Source organism: Musca domestica, unplaced genomic scaffold, assembly GCF_030504385.1.
Source record: "Musca domestica strain aabys unplaced genomic scaffold, Musca_domestica.polishedcontigs.V.1.1 46, whole genome shotgun sequence".
Taxonomy (NCBI): Eukaryota; Metazoa; Arthropoda; class Insecta; order Diptera; family Muscidae; genus Musca; species Musca domestica.
In genome coordinates this window covers 2,389,179-2,410,606 of record NW_026712336.1, presented here as the reverse complement: position 1 = coordinate 2,410,606, position 21,428 = coordinate 2,389,179, and the positions used below count along the sequence as shown (strand labels likewise).

Sequence of the window (21,428 nt, the reverse complement as noted above, 5' to 3'; positions counted from 1 at the left end):
GTCCTCGGGCAATTTTTTTCAAACCCACGTTTATAGGATTTGATGTCCTTCATGATTTTGTCAAACCGACGTTAATAGGTCTTTAAATTGTTAGAAAAAATTTTACTTATTTGGTTAAAAAATTCTTTAAAAAATGCACGTTTATAGGTCCTTAAGTTCTTGAAAAAATATATTTAAAAATCAACGTTTATAAGTTTTTAAGTCCTTGGAAAAAAAACCTTAAAAATTCACGTTTATAGGTTTTTATGTCCTTGGAAAAAATTCCTTAAAAAATCCACGTTTATAGGTCTTTAAGTTATTGGAAAAAATTCTTTAAAAAATCCACGTTTACAAGTCTTTTAGTCCTTGGAAAAAAATCTCTAAAAATTCCACGTTTATAGGTCTTTAAGTCCTTGGAAAAAATCTTTAAAAAATCCACGTTTACAGGTCTTTTAATCCTTGGAAAAAAATCTTTAAAAAATCCACGTCTACAGGTCTTTAAGTCCTTGGAAAAAATTCTTTAAAAAATCCACGTCTATAGGTCTTTAAGTCCTTGGAAAAAATTCTTTAAAAAATCCAAGTTTATAGGTCTTTAAGTCCTTGGAAAAATTTATTTAAAAATCTACGTTTATAGGTTTTTAAGTCCTTGGAAAAAATCTTTAAAAAATCCACGTTTATAGGGAAAAATCCTCGCTTATAGGTCTTGAGGTGTTCGGAAAAAATCTGTAAAAAAACCAAATTTATGGTTTGACACGTCCTTGAAAAAATTCTTTAACAAACCCATGCTTATGGAAGAAAAATATGTCAAAAATCCACTCTTATGGTTTTAGAAGTCCTTGAAGAAAAATATTTCAAAAATTCACGCTTATGGTTTTAGAAGTCCTTGAAGAAAAATATTTTAAAAATCCATTCTTTTGGTCTTAGAAGTCCTTGAAGAAAAATATTGCAAAAATCCTCGCATAAGGTTTTAGAAGTCCTTGGGAAAAATATTTTAATAATCTTCGCTCATGAAACTAGAAGTTCTTAGAAAAAAAAAATTCTTTAAAAATCCACGCTTATTGTTATAGAAACTCTTGATTTTTTTTTAATTCAGACTTAGTCCTTGGAAATAATTTTGCAGATCTACATCTTTTCACCTTCACTTTCAATTAAATAAAATTTCGTGTGTGCTTATTTTTTAATTTCTTAAAAAATTTATTATTTGAATACTGAAAAAATCCGGCTTTACACTTAAGCCTCAAAAGAAGGCAGCATGTTCCCTGTAGTAGCACTGATACAACACAAATGCAGTTTCACAATTATCACTGCCCTTAAGGCTATTACATTTCGACATTATGACATCCAATTTATCCTGGCCAACATTGGGACCTAATTTTTCCGACAGCACAGCCGGTTGGACAACACCATCGACAAGAAAGCCGGCCTTTTCCAAGAAGCAGTTACCAAAGCATTTGGCATTCTTGTCCAAACCCTCAAATTGACCCTTTATCAATGCCTTGGCAGCATCGGTGGTGCTCTTTTCCGTTTCCAAACACTCGGCACTGTATTTCAAGGCCTTTAGTTTTTGTTCTTCGGTTAGGTTGAGGTGCTAAAAGAAAAACGTATTTTAATGTCAAAAAAAATATTTTTTTCGCTCAGTCCATCTTACCTGCTGTCCATAGGCAATACCGCAAACGATGAGGGCCACAAAAGCAACGGCAAACTTCATTGCTGAGATATTAGTTAGCTTTTAATTATAATTTAAAGTATTTGTTCTAAACGCCAACGCGATACTGCTTAGGAAGTTCCAGTTTGTTTCGGCTATTTATATTCATTTCATGTTTTGCATTGCGTCGCTGCATGCGGTACAAGCCATTAAAATTTAAATACGATACTTTTGTTAACTAAAATATCATGCATTTTTATGATACCCATGGTCGTCAAATTAGTCATTCCTACTTGTTGTTTTTTTTTTTTTTTCAAACATGTGTATTAATAATTTTAGCTACCACTGTATTTTGGTTTCGGTTGTTATATAACTGGTTTTAGTTGCCGGCATTTGGCAACAACAAATTTTGTGCAAAACTGCAACAGAGCCATGTCGCTAGGTTTCGGTTTTTGTTAAAATATGACATTATTAATGATTGACAATTCAGATTAAAGGTTTTGAGGAAATCACTGCATGTTAGTTTTGACACTTGGGGGAATCGTATTTTACAATTTACCTAATGTGTTGAAAGGTACACAAATTTAATAATTGCATTTGTAGATTTTGATATATTTTTTTAAAACATGATAATTTTATTTATCTAGACCTAATTTTATTAGAAAAAAACTAAAAATATTTAGAGAATATCTAGACGGTTTTGCGATAGGTATAGATACTCGACCTAAAGCCGTTATATGTCATTTGTGGGAGAGCTACCAGAGGAAATAGACAGATATATAATTAAATTGAAAAAGTTGAATAGAAATATTAAAATGAGCAAAGTTAGAAGGAAACCGGGCCCACCCTTTGCTTCGTAGAAGAAAAAAACCTGTTTGTAATATAGATATGTCATGGGATGTAAGTACCTTAAAGCAGCAATAGCGAATCAGTATTTGCTATTGCTTTTAATAAAATTATATATAGTTAAATATTTTTTTCAATAATTCCATTGAAAACTCCGACTAAATTCAGTAAGGAAAGGTCGGGCGGGGTAGACTATGTGATATCCTACACCACTATGCGTATTTATTAGGGCTCCCGTAACAAAAAAAAAATTATATTGGGAATTTATGTGAAGTAGATCGTACCAACTATGAACCATATTTGAATGCGTATCATGGCTTTGGAGTAGTCACAGTTTGGAAACTATATCGAACTCTGAATCGATTTTTAACAAATTGGGAGAAGGTTTTGCACCTCTAGTAACAAATAGCATTGCTGTATTGTGAATGACATGACCTCGATAAGAATTAAATTAAACCAGTAAGGAAAGTTCAAAAGTCGGGCGGGGCCGACTATATGATACCCTACACCACTATGCATATTTAGTAGAGCTCTCGTAAAAAGGTTTATACAGGGCATTTCAGAGCTCTATGTGATATTTGGTACAAAATCAAAATCTATCGTGCATTTTACGTACTATAGCTATCTTTGAACCGGGTTTCTCCAAATTTGACGTATTAGCTTCTAGACTGAATTCGGTCTTATGTACGAAAATTCAGGTGATTTGGGCTGATATTGGCCATTTGTTGCACAATTAACACGAAATCGGATGAAGATATATATAGGAGGTATATCCAAATCGGAACAGATTTTAATAAAATTAAAATCAACTATTTTTGGGCTTTATCTGATATTTGGTACCAAATATCATTCCTGTGGAGTGCATATTACGAATGTGAGGGACTTAAAGACCAAATCGGACGAAAGATATATAGTGGAGCTATAGCTATATCTGAACCGATTTTTACTAAAATTGGTGTACTTGCTTCTAAGCTGGTTTCGGTCGGATTTGCCAAAATTGATGATATTACGGCCATTTGGTGGTCAATCACCCGAAATCGGATGAAGATATATATGGGAGCTATATCCAAATCTGAACCGATTTCGATAAAATTTAAAACAGCTATTTCTGTGCTCCATCTAATTCCTGGTACCAAATATCACGGTTGTGGAGTGCATAGTAGGAATGTGAGGGACTTAAAGATCAAATCGGATGAAAGATATATATGGGAGCTATAGCTATATCTGAACCGATTTTCTCCAAATTTGATATACTTGCTTCTAGGCCGAACTCGGTTGGGTGTGCCAAAATTCAGGTAATTTGGACTGATAGTGGACATTTGGTGCACATTTAACCCGAAATAGGATGAATATATATGTGGGAGCTATATCCAAATCTGAACCGATTTCGATAAAATTTAAAACAGCTATTCCTGTGCTCCATCTAATACCTGGTACCAAATATCACGGTTGTGGACTGCATAGTAGGAATGTGAGGAACTTAAAGGTCAAATCGGATGAAAGATATATATGAGAGCTATAGCTATATCTGAACCGATTTTCAAATTTGATATACCTACTTCTAGGCCGAACTCGGTTGGGTGTGCCAAAATTCAGGTAATTTGGACTGATAGTGGACATTTGGTGCACATTTAACCCGAAATCGGATGAAGATATATATGGGAGCTATATCTAAATTTGATCCGATTCTCACCAATTTCAATAGGGTTCGTCCTTGGGCCAAAAATATATTGTTTGGAAAATTTCATCTCAATCGGATAATAAATGCGACCTGCATTTTGTTCACAAGAATACATGGACAGACGGACGGACGGACGGACTGACATGCATAAATCGACTCAGAAAGTGATTCTATGAAGGTTCTCAAAAGTAACTATGGGTCTATTTCGGTTCCTTCTCCATGTTACAAACAAATGCACAAAGACATAATTCCCTTACCACTATGTGGTGTAGGGTATAAATATTTATTGGAACTATAGATATACCGGACATAGTTTCACCAAATGGAAAAATTCGGTTATGTTTGGTTCGGTTCGGAATATGAAAAAATCTATCCAATTTGGGCTAATATTACATGTATGGTGGATAATAACCGAAAAATCAAATAAAGATGTGCATCGAAGGTACATAAAAATCTGAAGCCATTTCGATACAATTTGACAGTGATGTTTTCGTGCTGTATCTGATATCTGGTACCAAAGATAATAGTTTTGGGGTGGATGAGGAACTTAAAACCCCAAATCGGATGAAATATATGTATGGGATCAACAGCTTTATCTGAACCGATTTTCACCAAATTTGAAGTAATTGTTTCTAGGACGAATTCAGTCGGAATTTCTAAGCAATTTATCCATATATCGGATAAAGATATGTATGGGAGCTATATCCAAATCTAACCTGACCTCGATAAAAATTGACAGAAGCATTTTTAAGCTATATAAGTTATCTGGTACCAAACATCATTCTAGTGGAGTGCATATTATGCATGTGAAGGACTTTAACACCAAATCGGATGAAACATAGATATGGGATGTGGTTGCTTCTAGCCTGAATTCGGCCAGATTTGACAAAATCCAGGTAATTTGGTGCACAATTAATCTGAGATCGATTGAAGATATATGTGGGAGCTATATCTAAATTTGGACCGATTCTCACAAATAGGGTTCGTCCTTGGGTCAAGCAAATGATTTGTGGAAATTTAACAAATTTAACAAATTTAAGGCTATGCAGGACCCGTCATCATTTAATACGTGCCTCATCGAAATAACGGGTTTAGGTCCTAGGGCTCTTTGAACCAAATCCATTTCAGAAAATTTAAAGTCGACCTATTGATGTCCGTCCGTCCGCCTGTCTGTCTGGCTGGATGCAAGATAACTCTCAAAGGGTGTGTCCGATTTGGTACAAACTTGGTACATCGTAGTATTGTTGTCAAATTAATATAGAGTTCAGAGATGGGTAATATCGGTCCACACCTTCTGGTATCTCCAACACAAAAGCTCAAAATCTTCAAAGAAAATAATATACCGAATAGGACACGAACGGTTTACCCAATTTTGTACAAACTTTGCAAGTTTGCATCGGTGTTATGTCAGGTGCAAAAATGGACAATATCGGTCCTTTCCACCATATACTTCCCACACAAATGGTCAACATTTGGAATAACTATAACTCTTATAAAATACGAAATAAGCATCCAATTGTCTTCAAATGTCGCACTTCAAAATATATCTACTAGCAGAAGATCTGATGTGAAGATGGAATACATCTTGTACATATACAAAAAAAGTCGATATTTTCAAAAAATATTTTTAATAACCAAAACGATTATAAAATCTAAAATAAGCATCCGGTTCTCTTCATATTTCACACATTCAATAATTTCTACAAACACAATATCTGCTGTGAAGATGGGATGAATACCCATGAAGCTCATTAAACCGAAATTACCATTCGATTCCATTCTGACTTGGCACATCTAAATTTTTCTATGAATACAAGGTCTATTATAATGATGGTAGAGATCGGATCAGTCCTTCTGGTACCTCTCCCACAAAGGATCAACATTTTGAATATCCATGAAACTGATAAAAAGCTAAGTTCACATCCGATTCCATTCAAAAGGGTCACAATCTCTTATCTGTCATAAATTGCGAAACAATTCAGAGATTTTTTACAACTTGCTATATCTTAATATTTCTCTGCTTCAATAGTTTTAAGGCTATGATGCCATAGCCATAGACAAAGCAATATCAAAATTTCTAAAATTTGTAATTAAAGTAATATAAAACAAGTAAGCAAAGACTACAGTCGAGCGGGGCCGACCGTTGAATACCCTACAACACTATAATAAACGATACAGTTTATATAGGCGAGATACTCGAAAGATTTCCACAAGATATTGTGACAAATAATAAAAGAAAACCATCAGGTTTCGTTCTCTAATTCTCGAATAATAACAACTTAAATATGAGATACAGACATTTGACTATATTCTTCAACGAAACCAGCGTTAACGAAATAGTCAGAAGTGCGTCTTTCCTGTATTTGTGAATTCTCCAAAAAGTCACTGGGATGAACATTTTCGTATTTTGTCTATGATTGGCAAAATATTTCACACATTGAATATTTTTGGATGGCCATCCAAAACTGCTTGGCTATTGCAATGTCCGATAACCCCCATACAAATGTGCGTGAGGATCGGGCGATAATTACGACCTGCTGACAATTTTGCAGTTTTTTGGTCCATTTCAACCCCTAAATATATTGCGATCATCTCCAAAAAGAGTAGGCTTCTATTCTGACCCTCATCTTATACCCATGCAAAATTTCGTAAAGATCGGACCATAAATGCGATATGTATATGATATCCTGATATCCTAACTACTTAGTTTTGTTAGCTGTAGAAATATTACCAAATGTTTAATTCAAAATGAAAATATGCCAAAAATATGTTTCCTGCCAAGAGGCCATTCTGAATTAATGAGAACTGTCGAAATCAGTTCAGCCGTTCTCGACATATAAGAGATCTTTCAAGCATATCTTCTTTGATAGACATATATATGGCACATATTTCGCTATATATCCGATTTGTTGGATGTTAACATCAATGAAGAGGTCAGAAGTAACCTTGTCATGGCTTTGTGATTTCGCCAGGATTAAAAATATTCGCGGTTTAATGAAAAATTTTGATTTTTTTCAACACAAAAGATATGGTCTATTTTACCCGCTAAATATTATCCGATGACCACCCAAATTGGTAGGCTTCTTCCCCGCCCTAAACTCTAGCTGCATGCTAAATTCCGCGTCGATTAGTCTATAATTGCGACCTGTATAGCTACTGCAAAATCCGACATTTTTTCAGTATTTGGTCCATTTCAACCCCTAAACATTTGGCGACCATCTCCAAAAGAAATAGGCTTCTATTTTGACCCAAACCCCACCTTCGTGCAAAATTTCGTAATGATCGGGCCATAATTGCGACCTGTAGCGTGATTACAAATTTACATGGACAGACGGACAGACGGACGGACGGACATACATAGCTAGATCGACTCAGCTCGGCGAGCTAGGAAGATCCATATATACTTTCCTATATGGGAAACCAATATTTCGAGGTGTTACATAAATTCTGGCCCAATCAAACTTATAATACCCTCAACACATAGTGTTGTAGGGTATAAAAACGTCTTGCTTGTCGGAATATTGAGTTCGCTAAGTTAATATTATATTCACTTGTTATTCTTAAACACAACATTCAAATTTTAGAAAAAAAATCAAAGAGCCCACTTTTATTACACTAACAACTGACAGCGAATCGTAGTTAAAACATTAAATACACTACTCCACACTGATCTATAAATCAAAACCAAGAATTTACAATTGAGAATATTTCTCTCAATTACAAAGAAAAATGTTAATTAAAATAGAAAATAAAAAGACAATTTATGTAGACAGTTTAATTTCATGTGCATTCATTAGTTTCGCAATTCAACATCAGTTTTACACTACACCAACTAAGCAAAAGGGCTTAAAAGCAGACATACTTACATCACTTCGGCACTGGCAGTTGGTTGGTTACTTTACACCGAAAGGGAGAATTACAAAGTTGTAAAAATGTTGAAGAATTTTTTTTCCTAAAATTAAATTTCAAGTTCAATTCTTCTCTGTGTTAATTGTATGTTAATTAATGGCAATAAAAGCTAAATTTAAACTTGCCACGATAAAAGCACAATAAGATAATGAATGACGATATTCAACCTCAATCATGGTCAATATTACAAGTCATAATATTTAATTGTAAATTAACTGAATTTTCATTGATGGTATTGTTTTTGTTGATTTTTTTTTTTTTTTTAAAAAACTGTGACTGAAGTATTAAATTAAAAAAAAAAGTAATGTTACATGAAATATGACTAAAAACAGGTGAGGTTGGCTACCATGAATACACAGTTTACGTTGTTAAGGGAATACAGCTTCAAAATAACAATTTTGGTAAAAACTTTAATTGAATGGGTATTAATAACTCTTATTCTATCTTACCTCAATAAATAGAAGGACAAGTTCCGCACTCTGCTAAAATCATCAAAATACCAGAAAACGTGGACCTGCACAGACAACTTTCTGTCACATGCTGTAGTAGTCGCTAAAATCATCAAAATACCGAATATCGGGAGGTACCGTTGTAAGAGGGCAGATCTTTACGAACTTCAAATACCAAATTTTAAACAATTCCGGTGAATAATGTCGCTAAAATCATCGAAATAGAGAATATTGGGAGGTTGCGTTACATGGCGGCTATACCAAGACGTGGACCGAAATATCTCATTTTCAATACCAACCATCCTAGACATAATACAAATTGTTCTGCTAAATTTGGAAGCTCCACGTCAAATAATGTGGGCTGTATCGCGATTTCAACAGACAGACAGACGCCCGTCTGAGAATTTTAAATCGACTTAGAATTTTACGCTGATCATGAATATATATGCTTTATGGGATCCACGACAAATATTTAAGGATGTTACAAAAGGAATGACAAGGTGGATGGTGTAAAACATTTACTAGGGCTAAAGTCGTGCTTTATATGAATTTTGTAAAAAAAAAAATCTCCAACAAACATTATTTTAGATGGATAACGATAAAGACTTAAATATTGTTATACCCTACACCACATAGTGGTAAGGGTATTATGTCTTTGTTCATTTGTTTGTCACATGGAGAACGAGGCGAGATAAACCCATAGCTATATTTGAAGATCTTCATCACAGATGCACAAAACAGTACGTTTGCTGTGGTCTCAGTCGTTGATGAGACTTCAACGAATGTAGACATGAATGGGGGATGCATGCTTTGTTGCTCCGTTAACATAAAGAAAACAAATTATAAATAGCTTTTGTAGAAAAATATAAATAAATGTAGTTTATATTTAATGTTTTTTGGTAATTTGCTAAAATAAGATTAAAATTCTTGTTACAAAACGTCCAAAACAAGAAGGTAGATATTTTTTACGCGCTTTTTGGTTTCTCTCACACACAAAAGCGCAATGTTCATTTTGTGCATCTATGATCTTCATAGAATCACTTTCTGAGTCAATTTATGCTTCTCAGTCCGTCCGTTCGTCCGTCTGTCCATGTATTTTTGTGAACAAAATGCATGTCGCATTTATTATCCGATTAAGATGAAATTTTCCAAACAATATTTGTTTGGCCCAAGGACGAACCCTTTTGAAATTTGTGATAATCGGATCAGATTTAAATATTGCTTCCATATATCTCCAACAGATTTCGAGTTAATTGTGCACAAAATGGCTAATATAAGTCCACATGACCTGAATTTTGTCACATCCAACCAAATTCATTGCAGAAGCAAGTAGATCAAATTTGGGGAAAATCGGTTTAGATATAACCATAGCTCTCACATATTTGGTGTTTATGTTCCTCATATTCGTGATATGCATTCGACAACAATGATATTTGGTACCAGACATCAGATACCAGCCCAGAAATACCTCTGCCAATTATTATAAAGATCGGTTCAGATTTGGATGTAGCTGCCATATATCTTCAACCAATTTCTGGTTAATTGTGCACCAAATGGCCAATATCAGCCCAAATGACCTGAATTTTTGTACATCCAACAGAATTCAGTCTAGAAGCAAGTAGATCCAATTTGAAATTCGGTTGAGATATAGCTATAACTCCCACGTATATGTTTCATCCGTTTGGTGTTGAAGTCCCCCACATTCATAATATGCACCCCACAAGAATGATATTTGGTACCAGATACCAGATACAGCCCAGAAATAAATCTAAAAAATTTTATCAAGATCGGTTCAGATGTGGATATATATCTTCAACCATATATTATCTTCAACCGATTTCGGGTTAATTGTGCCAGCAAATGATCAATATGAGTCCAAATGACCTGAATTTTGGCACATCCGACCAAATTCAGTTAAGGTGAAAATCGATTCAGATATATATAACTCCCATATATATATATATATATATATATATATATATATATATATATATATATATATATATATATATATATATATATATATATATATATATCATCCGATTTGGTGTTTAAGTCCCCCACATGCGTGATATGCCTTCGACTACAATGAAATTTGTTATTAGATATCTTATAGAGCTCGAAAAGACATTTGCCTAATTTTATCGATTTGGATATAGCTCCCATATAAATCCTTAGTCCGATTTCTGGTTTATTGTGCCATTACTTGTATAATATCAGTCCAAATGGAGTGTATTTCGGGACATATATTTCCGATACATATTTTTTAATATAATGCTTCTTGAAGTCGTATCATGCACTCCATAGCAATATTATTTGGTAAAAGATTAAAATGTTTACGTCAAATTTAGTGAAAATCGATTTAGATTTAGATATGCCTTCCATATAGTCGTTCCCTTTGCAACCAAATTATGACTCCTCTACAGCCAAAGGTTTATAGGAGGTATGATCTGCTTCAAATATATTGATTTGTTATGGGAGCTTTACAAAATATGCATAGTTGTGTAGGGTATCATATAGTCGATGATTTTAGCGACATTATTCTCCGGTATTGTTTCAAATTTTGTATTTGAAGTTCGAAATTGATACTACATCTTAAGACAGAAAATTATCTGTGCAGGTCCACGTCTTCGTATAGCCCCCATATAACGGGGGCGGAGTAGTTTCAAATTATGTATTTAGAGTTCGTAATGGAAACAACAGTCTGTTACAGAAAATAATTTATGCAGGTCTAGGTCTTCGTATAGGCCTCATATATCAATACCTCCCTATATTCCGTATTTTGACGATTTTAGGTATAATACTCATCGAAATTGTTTGAATATCGGATTTGATTTTTGGTTCGTAATGGATGCTGCAGCCTGTGACAGAAAGTTGTCTATGCAGGTCCAGGTCTAAACAATGTCATCAATGAACATAAATCCCTATTTAAATTTTATGTGATTTTTATATGATCTCTTATGTCCATATCCCATAGTATTTTTTTTACTTGGGTTTGACTGTATTTTACATTTCATACCCATTTTTCACCGGCCGACTTTTGAATTGTTTTAAGAAAAAACAAAGATGTTTGTAATTATATTAAACAAATTGATTGATTGTGTGATACTTATGTTTTTTGGCAATTACTAAGCGTGGTAGCTGCCTCTGCATGAGATACAATAATAATAGTTGTTGTTGTTTTTTATTCACTTTTTAGTTACTTTTGCCATTAATTTGAATTTGAGTTCAATATACCTTAATGTGAAAAAACAACGATAGCAGACACTTCGTGGCAGTAATTATTTTATATTGAGGCATCTAATCTTCAACTACTTGGAATGGAATACTTAATTGAATGAAGATTGCAAATCAGCTTCCCACAAATATACGCGTCTGTTACGATAATTTTTATACCCTTAGCCTTATAGCATCAGAAGATAGTGCTGACTGAGACGCACTATTTGTTATTTTATCGGGAATTTATGTGAAGTAGGTCATACGAACAATGATTGTTATTGGATGCGTAATTTGTCTTTAGATCAGTTATAATTTGGAAACAAAACGAACTAACATATGGGATTTTCACTAAATTTGACGGAGACATTTGTATCTCTTGACTTTGAGAATGTTTAAATTGAAACATATATTTCGGAGTGATATTAGCCATTTGGTGCACAATAATCTTAAAATCGGATAAAGATATATATGAGAGCCATGTTAAACAGATCTCGATAAAGTTTGGCAAAGGTATTTTTCGGCTGTGGACGAAGATACATTTGAGAGCTACATCTAAATTTTGACCGATTATCTCCAATTTCCAAGGGGTTCTTCCTTAGGCCAAACAAATAATTTGTGGAAAATTTCATATCGATCGGGCAATAAATGCGACCTGTACTTGGTTTACAAAAATACATGGACGGACTGACACGCATAAATCGACTCAAGATGTGATTCTATGCAGATCATCAAAGGGAACTCTGGGTCTATCTCGCGTAACAGAAAAATGCACAAAGACGTAATACCCTGACCCTAATGTGGTGTAGGGTATAATGACCACTATATGCTTCTACACCACGTAGGGTATGGAGGGTATAAAAAGGTAGAAATTCCGTTTGTAACTCCGCAAAATAATTTTAGTTCTAAAAAGTTATATATAGTCTTGATAAGTGTAAAATTCTAAGGCGATTCAGCCCTGTCCGTTCGTCTGCTGTAATCACGCTAGAGTCAAAACGAATTAAAGTAGGATGCTAAATTTTTGCACAGATCAGTCCTTTGTTCGCAGGCAGGTGAAGTTCAAAGATTGGCTATATCGGTCCACGATATCGTATGGCCGCATATAACGGTACCCCCCGATATTCGGTATTTCGATGTTTTTAGCCACATTTTTCTATGGAATTTTCCAAAATTCTACGCAAGGAGTTCTTTTTGGGTACTTTACCGCCTGTAAGAGAATTGTCTATAAAGGGCCTCGATATCCCCCATATAATGGTACCTCCCGATATTAGGTATTTTGATGATTTTAGCCACATTTTTCAATGGAGTTGGCTCAAAGTCCACACAGGGAGTTCTCGGTTTACCCCCTGGAAGAGAATTGCTTATATAGATCTACGATATTCTATAGCCCCCATATAACTGTACCCCCAATATTCGGTATTTTGAATGAAATCCACATAAGGAGTCCCTTCCGAATACTTTACCCCCTGGAAGAAAATTGTCTATATAGGTCCACGATATCGTATATCCCAACTATTGCGGTTTCTCCAAATATTCGGTATTTTCGTGATTGTAGCCAAATTTTTCAATGGAATTGTTTTAAAACAAAAGGAGTTCCTTTTGATTTTTGTCACAGGTCGAAGATATTGCTGTACCAAACGTAGACCTATACATATTGATCATTGCTTGCTTCTATAGATTCTAAATCTCCAACAGCAAGAGATCCTTTTCACTAACAACTCAGCTAAACTTCTTACATTTATATATTTTTTTGTTTACATTTTATTAACTATTTTCAAATTATCACAAAAAATCACTTAATAAGCAGCCTTGGCAGCATGGAAACATTGGAAGATTTTGTAACCGGTTTCGCAACGATCTTCAGCCTTGATGCCCTTGCATTTCTCCAAAACAGCCTTGGCCTTCTCCTCACCAACCAAACCGCCCAATTTGGCAATCACAACATCGTCTTGGAGTTCATCATTTTTCAAGGTACCGGCACGTTCAAAGAAACATGTGCCCAAACACTTGAAGGCCTTGGAGGGATTTTCAACATCCTTGTTGCGGAATTTCACAACATCTTCTTCGGGGACATTTTCCTGTTTGGCACACTCCTCGATGTGTTCTCTGGCCTTGACTTTTTGCTCCTCGGACAATTCGAGGGGCTACAAAGAAGAAAGGAATTTGAAAATTAACAGAGTCCGTTTAAAAAAAAAAAAATAAAAATCTTAAAACTTACATTGGCCAAAGCACTGGCAACCAAGCAAACAACAGCCAAGGTAATGAAAGCCTTCATGATGATTACTTTGAGGGAGTTGGTTTTCTTTTGAAACGCTTGCTTCGAAGGTGTAAAAATGTGTGATGCTGATTCTCCTTTACTTGGGGCTTTTTATAACTAGAAGTTTGCTGAATATGATTATTGTTTAATTTCTTTAGTGTGAGAGTTGAGAACACACACAGTTCACACAACTATGTGTGTGTATATCGATCGCCAACAGAAACTACAAAAAATACACATATCAACAACTTCAGTAAACACTTATGTTGTATAAGGGTCAATAAAATTTTGGCAACCGGTTTGGCCTACAACATCAATAAAAATTGAAGAAATAAGTTGTCAAATTGAATAGTTAATTGCCTTCGTTTTGTGGCGCATTACCATTTTATGGTAATTACTGTCCGAAATTAAAGTGATGATGGTAAAAAAGGGTAGTCTCATTATAAATCTTTTGCTACGATATTGCTTGAGCTTTGTTCTAGAATTTTAAGAATATCACTTTTTGGTTTAGTTCATCGAAGACTAAAAAATAATTTTTGAAGTATGTATCCCACAATGATCTTGTAGGACCTTACTATTTTTCAAAATTTAGCAAATATTTGCTGGAATAAAACACGTGACATTTTTTTTTTAATTTAAAAATTATTCCAAATTTTAGAGTTGCAGTTTTTCCCGTCCGCTCCATACATTGGAAGGCATACCTTGGCGGCTGTTTGTTTTGTGAGAATTTGCGATTAATAAACCTTACCTTATTCCCAAGACATATTATCTTGAACTTTACTCTTTTATACCCTCCACCATAGTTATTATTAAATTATTCCGTTTGTAAGACCTCTAAACGTACTTAATAGGACTACGGTATCTCTTAACATTCGGTATTTTGATGATTTTATATACATTATTTCCTCCAATTTCGAATTTGAAGTTCCTAATGGGTTCTGCATACTGTAACAAAAAATTGTCTATGCAGGTCCAGGTCTTCGTAAAAACCCTAAATATCGGTAGCTCAGTATTTTTAAGATTTTAAGGAATTCTACTTTATATTTTTTTTATTTAGTTTTGTTTTTTATCCGATTTCGTGATAAAGTCCCTCTAACGCATTATATGCACGTCACAACAATCATATTTGATATCGGATATCAGATACAGCTCAGAAATACCTCTGTCACATTTTATCAGATATACATCTTTATCCGATTCTACGGTTATTGTCCACAGGATACAGGATGAGATGAAAAAACTGCAAACAATTTCAGACTGTTATCATTTCTAAGCTACTTGTCCGACAGATGTTAAATTATTCCAGTGACAGCTAAGTTTATTTTTTACAAGCGTAAAAAGCATTTTGGTGAGAATTTTCCAGAAAAAAAATTATTCATGATGGAATTCAAGCGTGATAGTGTGATTTCTTTATATTTGGCTGGAAAATCACAAGTGGCAAGTTAGAGCACTCCACAATTTAAATGCGAATAAATCTTTTGTGTCTCGTACCATCGCTCCTTACCGTGATATTGGTAACGTAGACCGACGTCAAGGAAGTGGACGGAAGAAAGCAGCAACATCAGCAGAAATAGTTCGAAAAGTAAAGAAGCGACTTGACCAAAGCCCGCATCGCAGTGGCCGAAAAAATGGCTCGTAATCTGAACATATTGAATATTGCAAAATGAGCTCGGGGTAAAGTCATTGAAACTCCAAAAAGTGCAAGAACTTACACCGCAACAGAAAAAAATATACTCAAAAGAGCTAAAGAGTTGCTTAGCTTGGCCGGAAGTGGTGAACTGCCGAATTTGGTTTTCTCTGATGCGAAAACATTCGTTGTCCAGCATTTTATAAACAAACAAAATTATCGTGTTCACTTGCCAAAGAGGTCAGCTGAAAATGTGCACTTTCGGTTGGCCACCAGAACTCAAGCGCCGGACATGGTGATGGTTGTCGCTCTCCGCTCAAATTAATCGACCGTGGCATCAGAATAAATGCCGAATATTATCGCGAAAATATTCTGGTGGATGCGTTAAAGCCCGCAAAACATTTTGGGCGCAGACCTTGGACATTCCAATAGGACTCAGCACCATCGCACTCAGCACGCACCACCCAAGAATGGTTACAAAATGAGGTTCCTCGCTTCAAAAATCTCCAGATACCAATACGTTCGACTATTGTATCTGGAGTATTTAGGAAAGCAATGTTGGTACTGAAAAATACCCAAGTGTCAATCACCTCAAGCAAGTGCTTCGCCGGGAATGGGCCAAAATACCGCCGTTGGCCGTTTGAAGGCCATATATCCGATATTTTGCTTTCATTCAGTTGCAGTTTTTTATCTCACCCCATATAAAGAGAACCTGATGCTTATTTCGGATTTTATAATCGTTTTGAATACTCATCATATTATAAAAGTTATAATTATTCAAAACATTGACCCCTTGTGGGAGAGGCACATGATGGAGTGTACCTATATTATCCATTTTTTGCACCTGACATAGGACTGATGCATATATATGGATTTGCTAAGTTGGAGCAAATCGGATTAATGCTTCTCTTTCTGTGCAGAAAATATTTTTTTTTTAAATTTTGACATTTTATGGGGGAGGTACCAGAAGGAGTGGACCGATATTACCCATCTCCGAACTCGATCTAAGTTTGATAATAATATTACGATATACCAAGTTTGGACCAAATCGGATACTCCCTTCGCTAGATGGGCTCCAAATGTCCTGAAACGGATTTGGTCCAAAGAGACCAAGGGTCGACTAGACACGTTTTGACCATATCGAATGATATATAGCCTCTCTAGCCATATGACTGAGGGTATAAAAAGACTCTTCTAGCACTCGGCCAAGATTTTTATCACCCCCTAAGATGGCACAACGCTCCCACCAATATCGTCGATTTTTAACTACCGTTAACGAAGCCAGTTCAAAGGGCAAAGTACATTCGAACTCGAACTCATCACACATGCCCATTATGGTGCCACTAATTTAAACAAATGTTAATATATACCTGCGCATACATAATTCCCCAAACGCTAAACAACAACAATGAATCGGCACATTTGCTACCGTTTAAGCGCCAGACAGTCAGACATTTCCATAAAAAGGTAATGCATCAAAATTGGATGGCAATTAAGTATTCAGATTGACATCAAATTTCATTAACTATTGTCTATGTTTTGAGGCAAGAAACCGGTTATTTAGTTAAATTGGTGAGAGAAGGTGTTAAAGTAGAACGAAGTTGTTGATGTGCTTTATGTTGTCTGGGGATTTGATAAATCCCACCTACAGACAAACACGTTTAGGGGTCGTGATATCTGCCGGCATCACGTCCATTATTGACACAGAGAGAAAATGAAATGAATGGTCTCAAATAATTGGTTTCACCAAAAAATTCCAGTTATAAAAAGCCATAGCTTTTGGGCAAACAGCATCAGACAACTTCCCAACCTCTCTAACAAACGTTTCAAAAACAAACTCTTAGAAAACCATTTTGAAGGCTTTCATTACATTAGCTGTTGTTTGCTTGGTTGCCTCTGCTTTGGCCTCTGTAAGTATTTTATAGATAGTTTTCTAAGGATCACTTTTTTACACCCTAATTGTCTTTTCTTTATAGCCCCTCGAATTGTCCGAGGAACAAAAAGTCAAGGCCAGAGAACACATCGAAGAGTGTGCCAAACAGGAAAATGTCCCCGAAGAAGATGTTTTGAAATTCCGCAACAAGGATGTTGAAAATCCCTCCAAGGCCTTCAAGTGTTTGGGTACATGTTTCATTGAACGTGCCGGTACCTTGAAAAATGATGAACTCCAAGACGATGTTGTCATTGCCAAATTGGGCGGTTTGGTTGGTGAGGAGAAGGCCAAGGCAGTTTTGGAGAAATGCAAGGGCATCAAGGCCGAAGATCGTTGCGAAACCGGTTACAAAATCTTCCAATGTTTCCATGCTGCCAATGCTGCTTACTAAGAATGTCTATTAATTTATTGCAATAATAAATTTTATAAAAAAAAAACAAATATGTATTCTTTTATTTTTCGGAAGAAAGAGCCAGAGAAGGTGTTAGATATTCTATCATTCTTTTTCTCAATATTGGGGTACAACAAGGGGATACTACGGTTTAAAATATACATGAGGAATACTTTTTCGTATTAATTTGCAAATTCCATATCTCAATCGTAGACACCAAAAGTCTTGCAGTTTCGGCTCTCAACCAGTAACCAATTAAGTACCACTTAGTTCTTTTCGAATAATTATAGTACACATTTTCAAAACCATACCTGAATTCCAGTTACCAAGAGATACCTCAATATCAAATTTGTGGATTTCAGTCCTTCATACAATACCAAATTTAGTACCCTTTAGTACTTCTCGTACAGTAACTATAGGACGCATTCCCAAACCTCCACCAAATCCCAAAAACACAGATACCATCAGTAATCTAAATTTCGAACATCAGAATTTTATCTCTATCCCTTCATCCAATACAAAATATAGCACTATTCAGTACTTTTTGTACCAAAATAGTACACATTTCCAAAACCACCGCCATATGTTCAGGCAACACATAAACAGCGACTCAATCCAAAATTTCAGATTTCATACACTATCAGACTATTCAGACAATGCCAAATTATACCCATACTATTATACCCATACTATTTAGTACTTTTCGTGCAGCTGCAGTACAAATTTTCTCATCTTTATCACGAACCTTCCACCAACAGGGAGGCAAATATTGTTATGGCAAAATTCCAACTTCATATGTTTACCCAAATCCAAACTGTTCCAAATTATCTCTCATTCCGTTAGTCCTATACTGACCCTCTTGCAGAATTTCAAGATTTTAGCTTCAGCGTTTAATCTGGGCGTTGATTCCCAGTCCTTCAATTATTTCTTTAATCTCTTATGTGTATGTACAGGGTAAGATGAAAAAACTGCAACTTCAGACTGCTGTCATTTCTAAACCACTCGTCCGACAGCTGTTAAAATTATTCCAGTGACTGCTCATTATATTGTTTACAAGCGTACAAAAGCTTTTTGGGTGAGAATTTTCCAGAAAAAAGTTATTTGTGATGGAATTCAAGCGTGATAGTGTGATTTCTTTATAGTTGGCAGGAAAACCACAAGTGGCTATCGTTAGAGCATTCCAGCATTTAAATGTGAATAAATCTTTTGCGTCTCGTACCATCGCTTGTTGCCGTGATACTTGTGGCGTAGCCCAACGTCAAGGAAGTGGACGGAAGAAACCAGCAAAATCAGCAGAAATGGTTCGAAAACTAAAGAAGCGACTTAATCGAAAACCGCTACGCAGTGACCGAAAACTGGCTCGTGAGCTTATCTGGCAGTTTGTAAACAATCAAAATGATCGTGTTTACTTGCCAAAGAGGTCAGCTGAAAATGTGCACCTTCGGAGGCGGAAGCGGAGGCCATGGTTATGGTGTGGGCCGCCATAACCGCCGATGGTGGCTCTCCGCTCGTATTGATTGACAGTGGCATCAGAATAAATGCCGAATATTATCGCGAAAAAATTCTGGAGGGTGTATTAAAGCCTTGACCTTGGACATTCCAACAAGACTTAGCACCATCGCACTCAGCATGCGCCACCCAAGAACAGTTGCAAAATGAGGTTCCCCGCTTCAATATCCACCAAAATCTCCGGATACCAAACTCTTGGACTATTGTGTCTTGAGTATTTTGGAAAGCAAGGCAAAAAATACCAAAGTGTCGATCACCTAAAGAAAGCGCTTCGCCGGGAATGGGCCAAAATACCGCAGAGCAACATTCGGGCAGCATGTGACGGTTTCATTTGTCGTTTGAAGCCCATAATTCGTGCTAAAGGTGACCAATTCCTACAAATCTAAACTTATTCTAAAATTATATGCTATTTCCGATAGTTTTTGCTTTCATTCAATATAATTTAAAAAACATGTAAAAATGATGGCATTTGACTTTGTTGCAATTATTTTTTATCTCACTCTGTATATATAAGAAATTAAGAGATATGTTCATAGAAAATCTAATTGTTTGGAGGTAGCTGCAATTCTGATACTTTATCTTCAGTTCCAAGTAGCACTTTAAAAAAATATATATAGCCTAAGTTACTTTTAGGTGATGTTGTAGTATATTTCAAGGAAATCTGTTTAGCGGTTATTAAAAATAAATTAAAAAAACAACAAGAAGCGTACAGACATTTTCCTCTTGTATAGATATAGATGATTTAAAGCGTCATACCGCAAAGAAGGGTAAACACCGTTCTAAAACTCTTATAAAAATTTACTAAAATGTATTAATGCTAAATGCTTATTGACTCAATTGTCTCTGATTTCAAATTTAAGTATATTATTTTGCCTTGCAAAATTAAAATAATTCCGGATAATCCTGTTCAGAAATATATTATATCCATTACTTGAAAATGTTGACTTCAGTCATGTACATATTTTTTTAAACCCAACCTACAACAAAGTCTTGATTTCTCCTACACCATCCGTCTGATTAAAAACCATCTGAAACCTCTGTCTCTATTTCTAATGTTTATTATTTATTATAATGATTTGTTTGTACTATGCCCCCAGGTTAAATGTAAATTTTGCCGATAACCGGTTTTTTGTTTACCGCACATAGATCTCCGCTAAATGAGAGCTTGTAATAGAAACTGACATGTGTGTGAACTCTAGGCCATGTTACATTATCCATCATTTGATTACAATTTCAACACCCAGCAAACCACAACTTTCTTTCACTACAGGCACACACACATACACATGCACACTCACTCAATTTATTGACGTATTCATATCATATTTCAAATAGTGCAACCTCCTCAAGCTATCATTCTACTGTTCATCTGTGCAGCAATTATAAATTTTCCACTAATTTCGCTGATCAAATCTCAATGACTTTGGGATCTACATTCACGATGTGATTACAGTCGGTCTGTCTCGCTGTTAGACATAAAGCATTTAGTTTGAGATCACGTTTGAAATTTGTTACAGTCATCGGCATTATGTACGAGCTTGTGGCCTGCAGCAAATGATGGCTGAGGTGTTTTTTGTTTTGTTTGTTTGTGGTTTTATTTGTTCTTGTTTCGAGTTCGCGTGTCGCTGAGATTTATGACTGAAAACAAATAAAAGAAAACCGGTTACCGGCAAAATTAATTTACCGGGGGCAAAGTACAGGCCCAAACCATAACAAACAATAAAAAATTTTAAGAGACTTAGACAAAAACACACATACACACATATGTATTGGCGGTAAGTTCGAGACGAACATTCAACAACTATTAAATTGGTAAAAAAAAATACAAAATTTGGTTCGTAGGCTTCGCGGCACCAGATGTTAGTTAGAAGGGGGAATGGGAATAATTTTTTTAAAATATATGCAAAAATTATAATTAGAGAAATTAAAGATATGTACATATATAAATGCAGTTAGTTTAGTAATTCTGATTTAGGGGATTTTTAT

General features: G+C 35.2%; 3 protein-coding genes across 3 annotated transcripts; 1 reads left to right on the top strand and 2 right to left on the bottom strand.

The window, feature by feature from the left end:
• Positions 1 to 1,149: 1,149 nt before the first annotated feature.
• Positions 1,150 to 1,787, bottom strand: LOC101891197 (general odorant-binding protein 56d). The gene is made up of 2 exons (XM_005188708.4): positions 1,628 to 1,787; positions 1,150 to 1,567 (listed from the first exon to the last, which is right to left on the bottom strand). Exons 1-2 carry the CDS (start codon positions 1,685 to 1,687, stop codon positions 1,217 to 1,219), a joined length of 411 nt encoding a protein of 136 aa, XP_005188765.3. The 5' UTR covers positions 1,688 to 1,787; the 3' UTR covers positions 1,150 to 1,216.
• An 11,675-nt stretch (positions 1,788 to 13,462) lies between these two features.
• On the bottom strand, positions 13,463 to 14,104 carry LOC101891025 (general odorant-binding protein 56a-like). The gene is made up of 2 exons (XM_005188707.4): positions 13,944 to 14,104; positions 13,463 to 13,869 (listed from the first exon to the last, which is right to left on the bottom strand). The coding sequence occupies exons 1-2, from the start codon at positions 13,998 to 14,000 to the stop codon at positions 13,522 to 13,524; spliced, it is 405 nt and encodes a 134-aa protein (XP_005188764.1). The 5' UTR covers positions 14,001 to 14,104; the 3' UTR covers positions 13,463 to 13,521.
• Positions 14,105 to 16,838: 2,734 nt separating this feature from the next.
• Positions 16,839 to 17,964, top strand: LOC101891888 (general odorant-binding protein 56a-like). The gene is made up of 3 exons (XM_059127561.1): positions 16,839 to 16,946; positions 17,454 to 17,519; positions 17,586 to 17,964. Exons 1-3 carry the CDS (start codon positions 16,839 to 16,841, stop codon positions 17,931 to 17,933), a joined length of 522 nt encoding a protein of 173 aa, XP_058983544.1. The 3' UTR covers positions 17,934 to 17,964.
• The last annotated feature ends 3,464 nt before the right edge of the window (positions 17,965 to 21,428 follow it).

Bases quoted from the DNA above. Each gene is read 5' to 3' on its own strand.
- LOC101891025 (XM_005188707.4), bottom strand. From the start codon at position 14,000: ATGAAGGCTTTCATTACCTTGGCTGTTGTTTGCTTGGTTGCCAGTGCT. The intron at 13,870-13,943 runs GTAAGTTTTAAG...TCTTCTTTGTAG, and splicing joins TTGCCAGTGCTTTGGCCAAT to CCCCTCGAATTGTCCGAGGA.
- LOC101891888 (XM_059127561.1), top strand. From the start codon at position 16,839: ATGGCACAACGCTCCCACCAATATCGTCGATTTTTAACTACCGTTAAC. The intron at 16,947-17,453 runs GTGCCACTAATT...ACAAACTCTTAG, and splicing joins CATCACACATGCCCATTATG to AAAACCATTTTGAAGGCTTT. The intron at 17,520-17,585 runs GTAAGTATTTTA...TTTTCTTTATAG, and splicing joins TTGCCTCTGCTTTGGCCTCT to CCCCTCGAATTGTCCGAGGA.
- LOC101891197 (XM_005188708.4), bottom strand. From the start codon at position 1,687: ATGAAGTTTGCCGTTGCTTTTGTGGCCCTCATCGTTTGCGGTATTGCC. The intron at 1,568-1,627 runs GTAAGATGGACT...TTTTTCTTTTAG, and splicing joins GTATTGCCTATGGACAGCAG to CACCTCAACCTAACCGAAGA.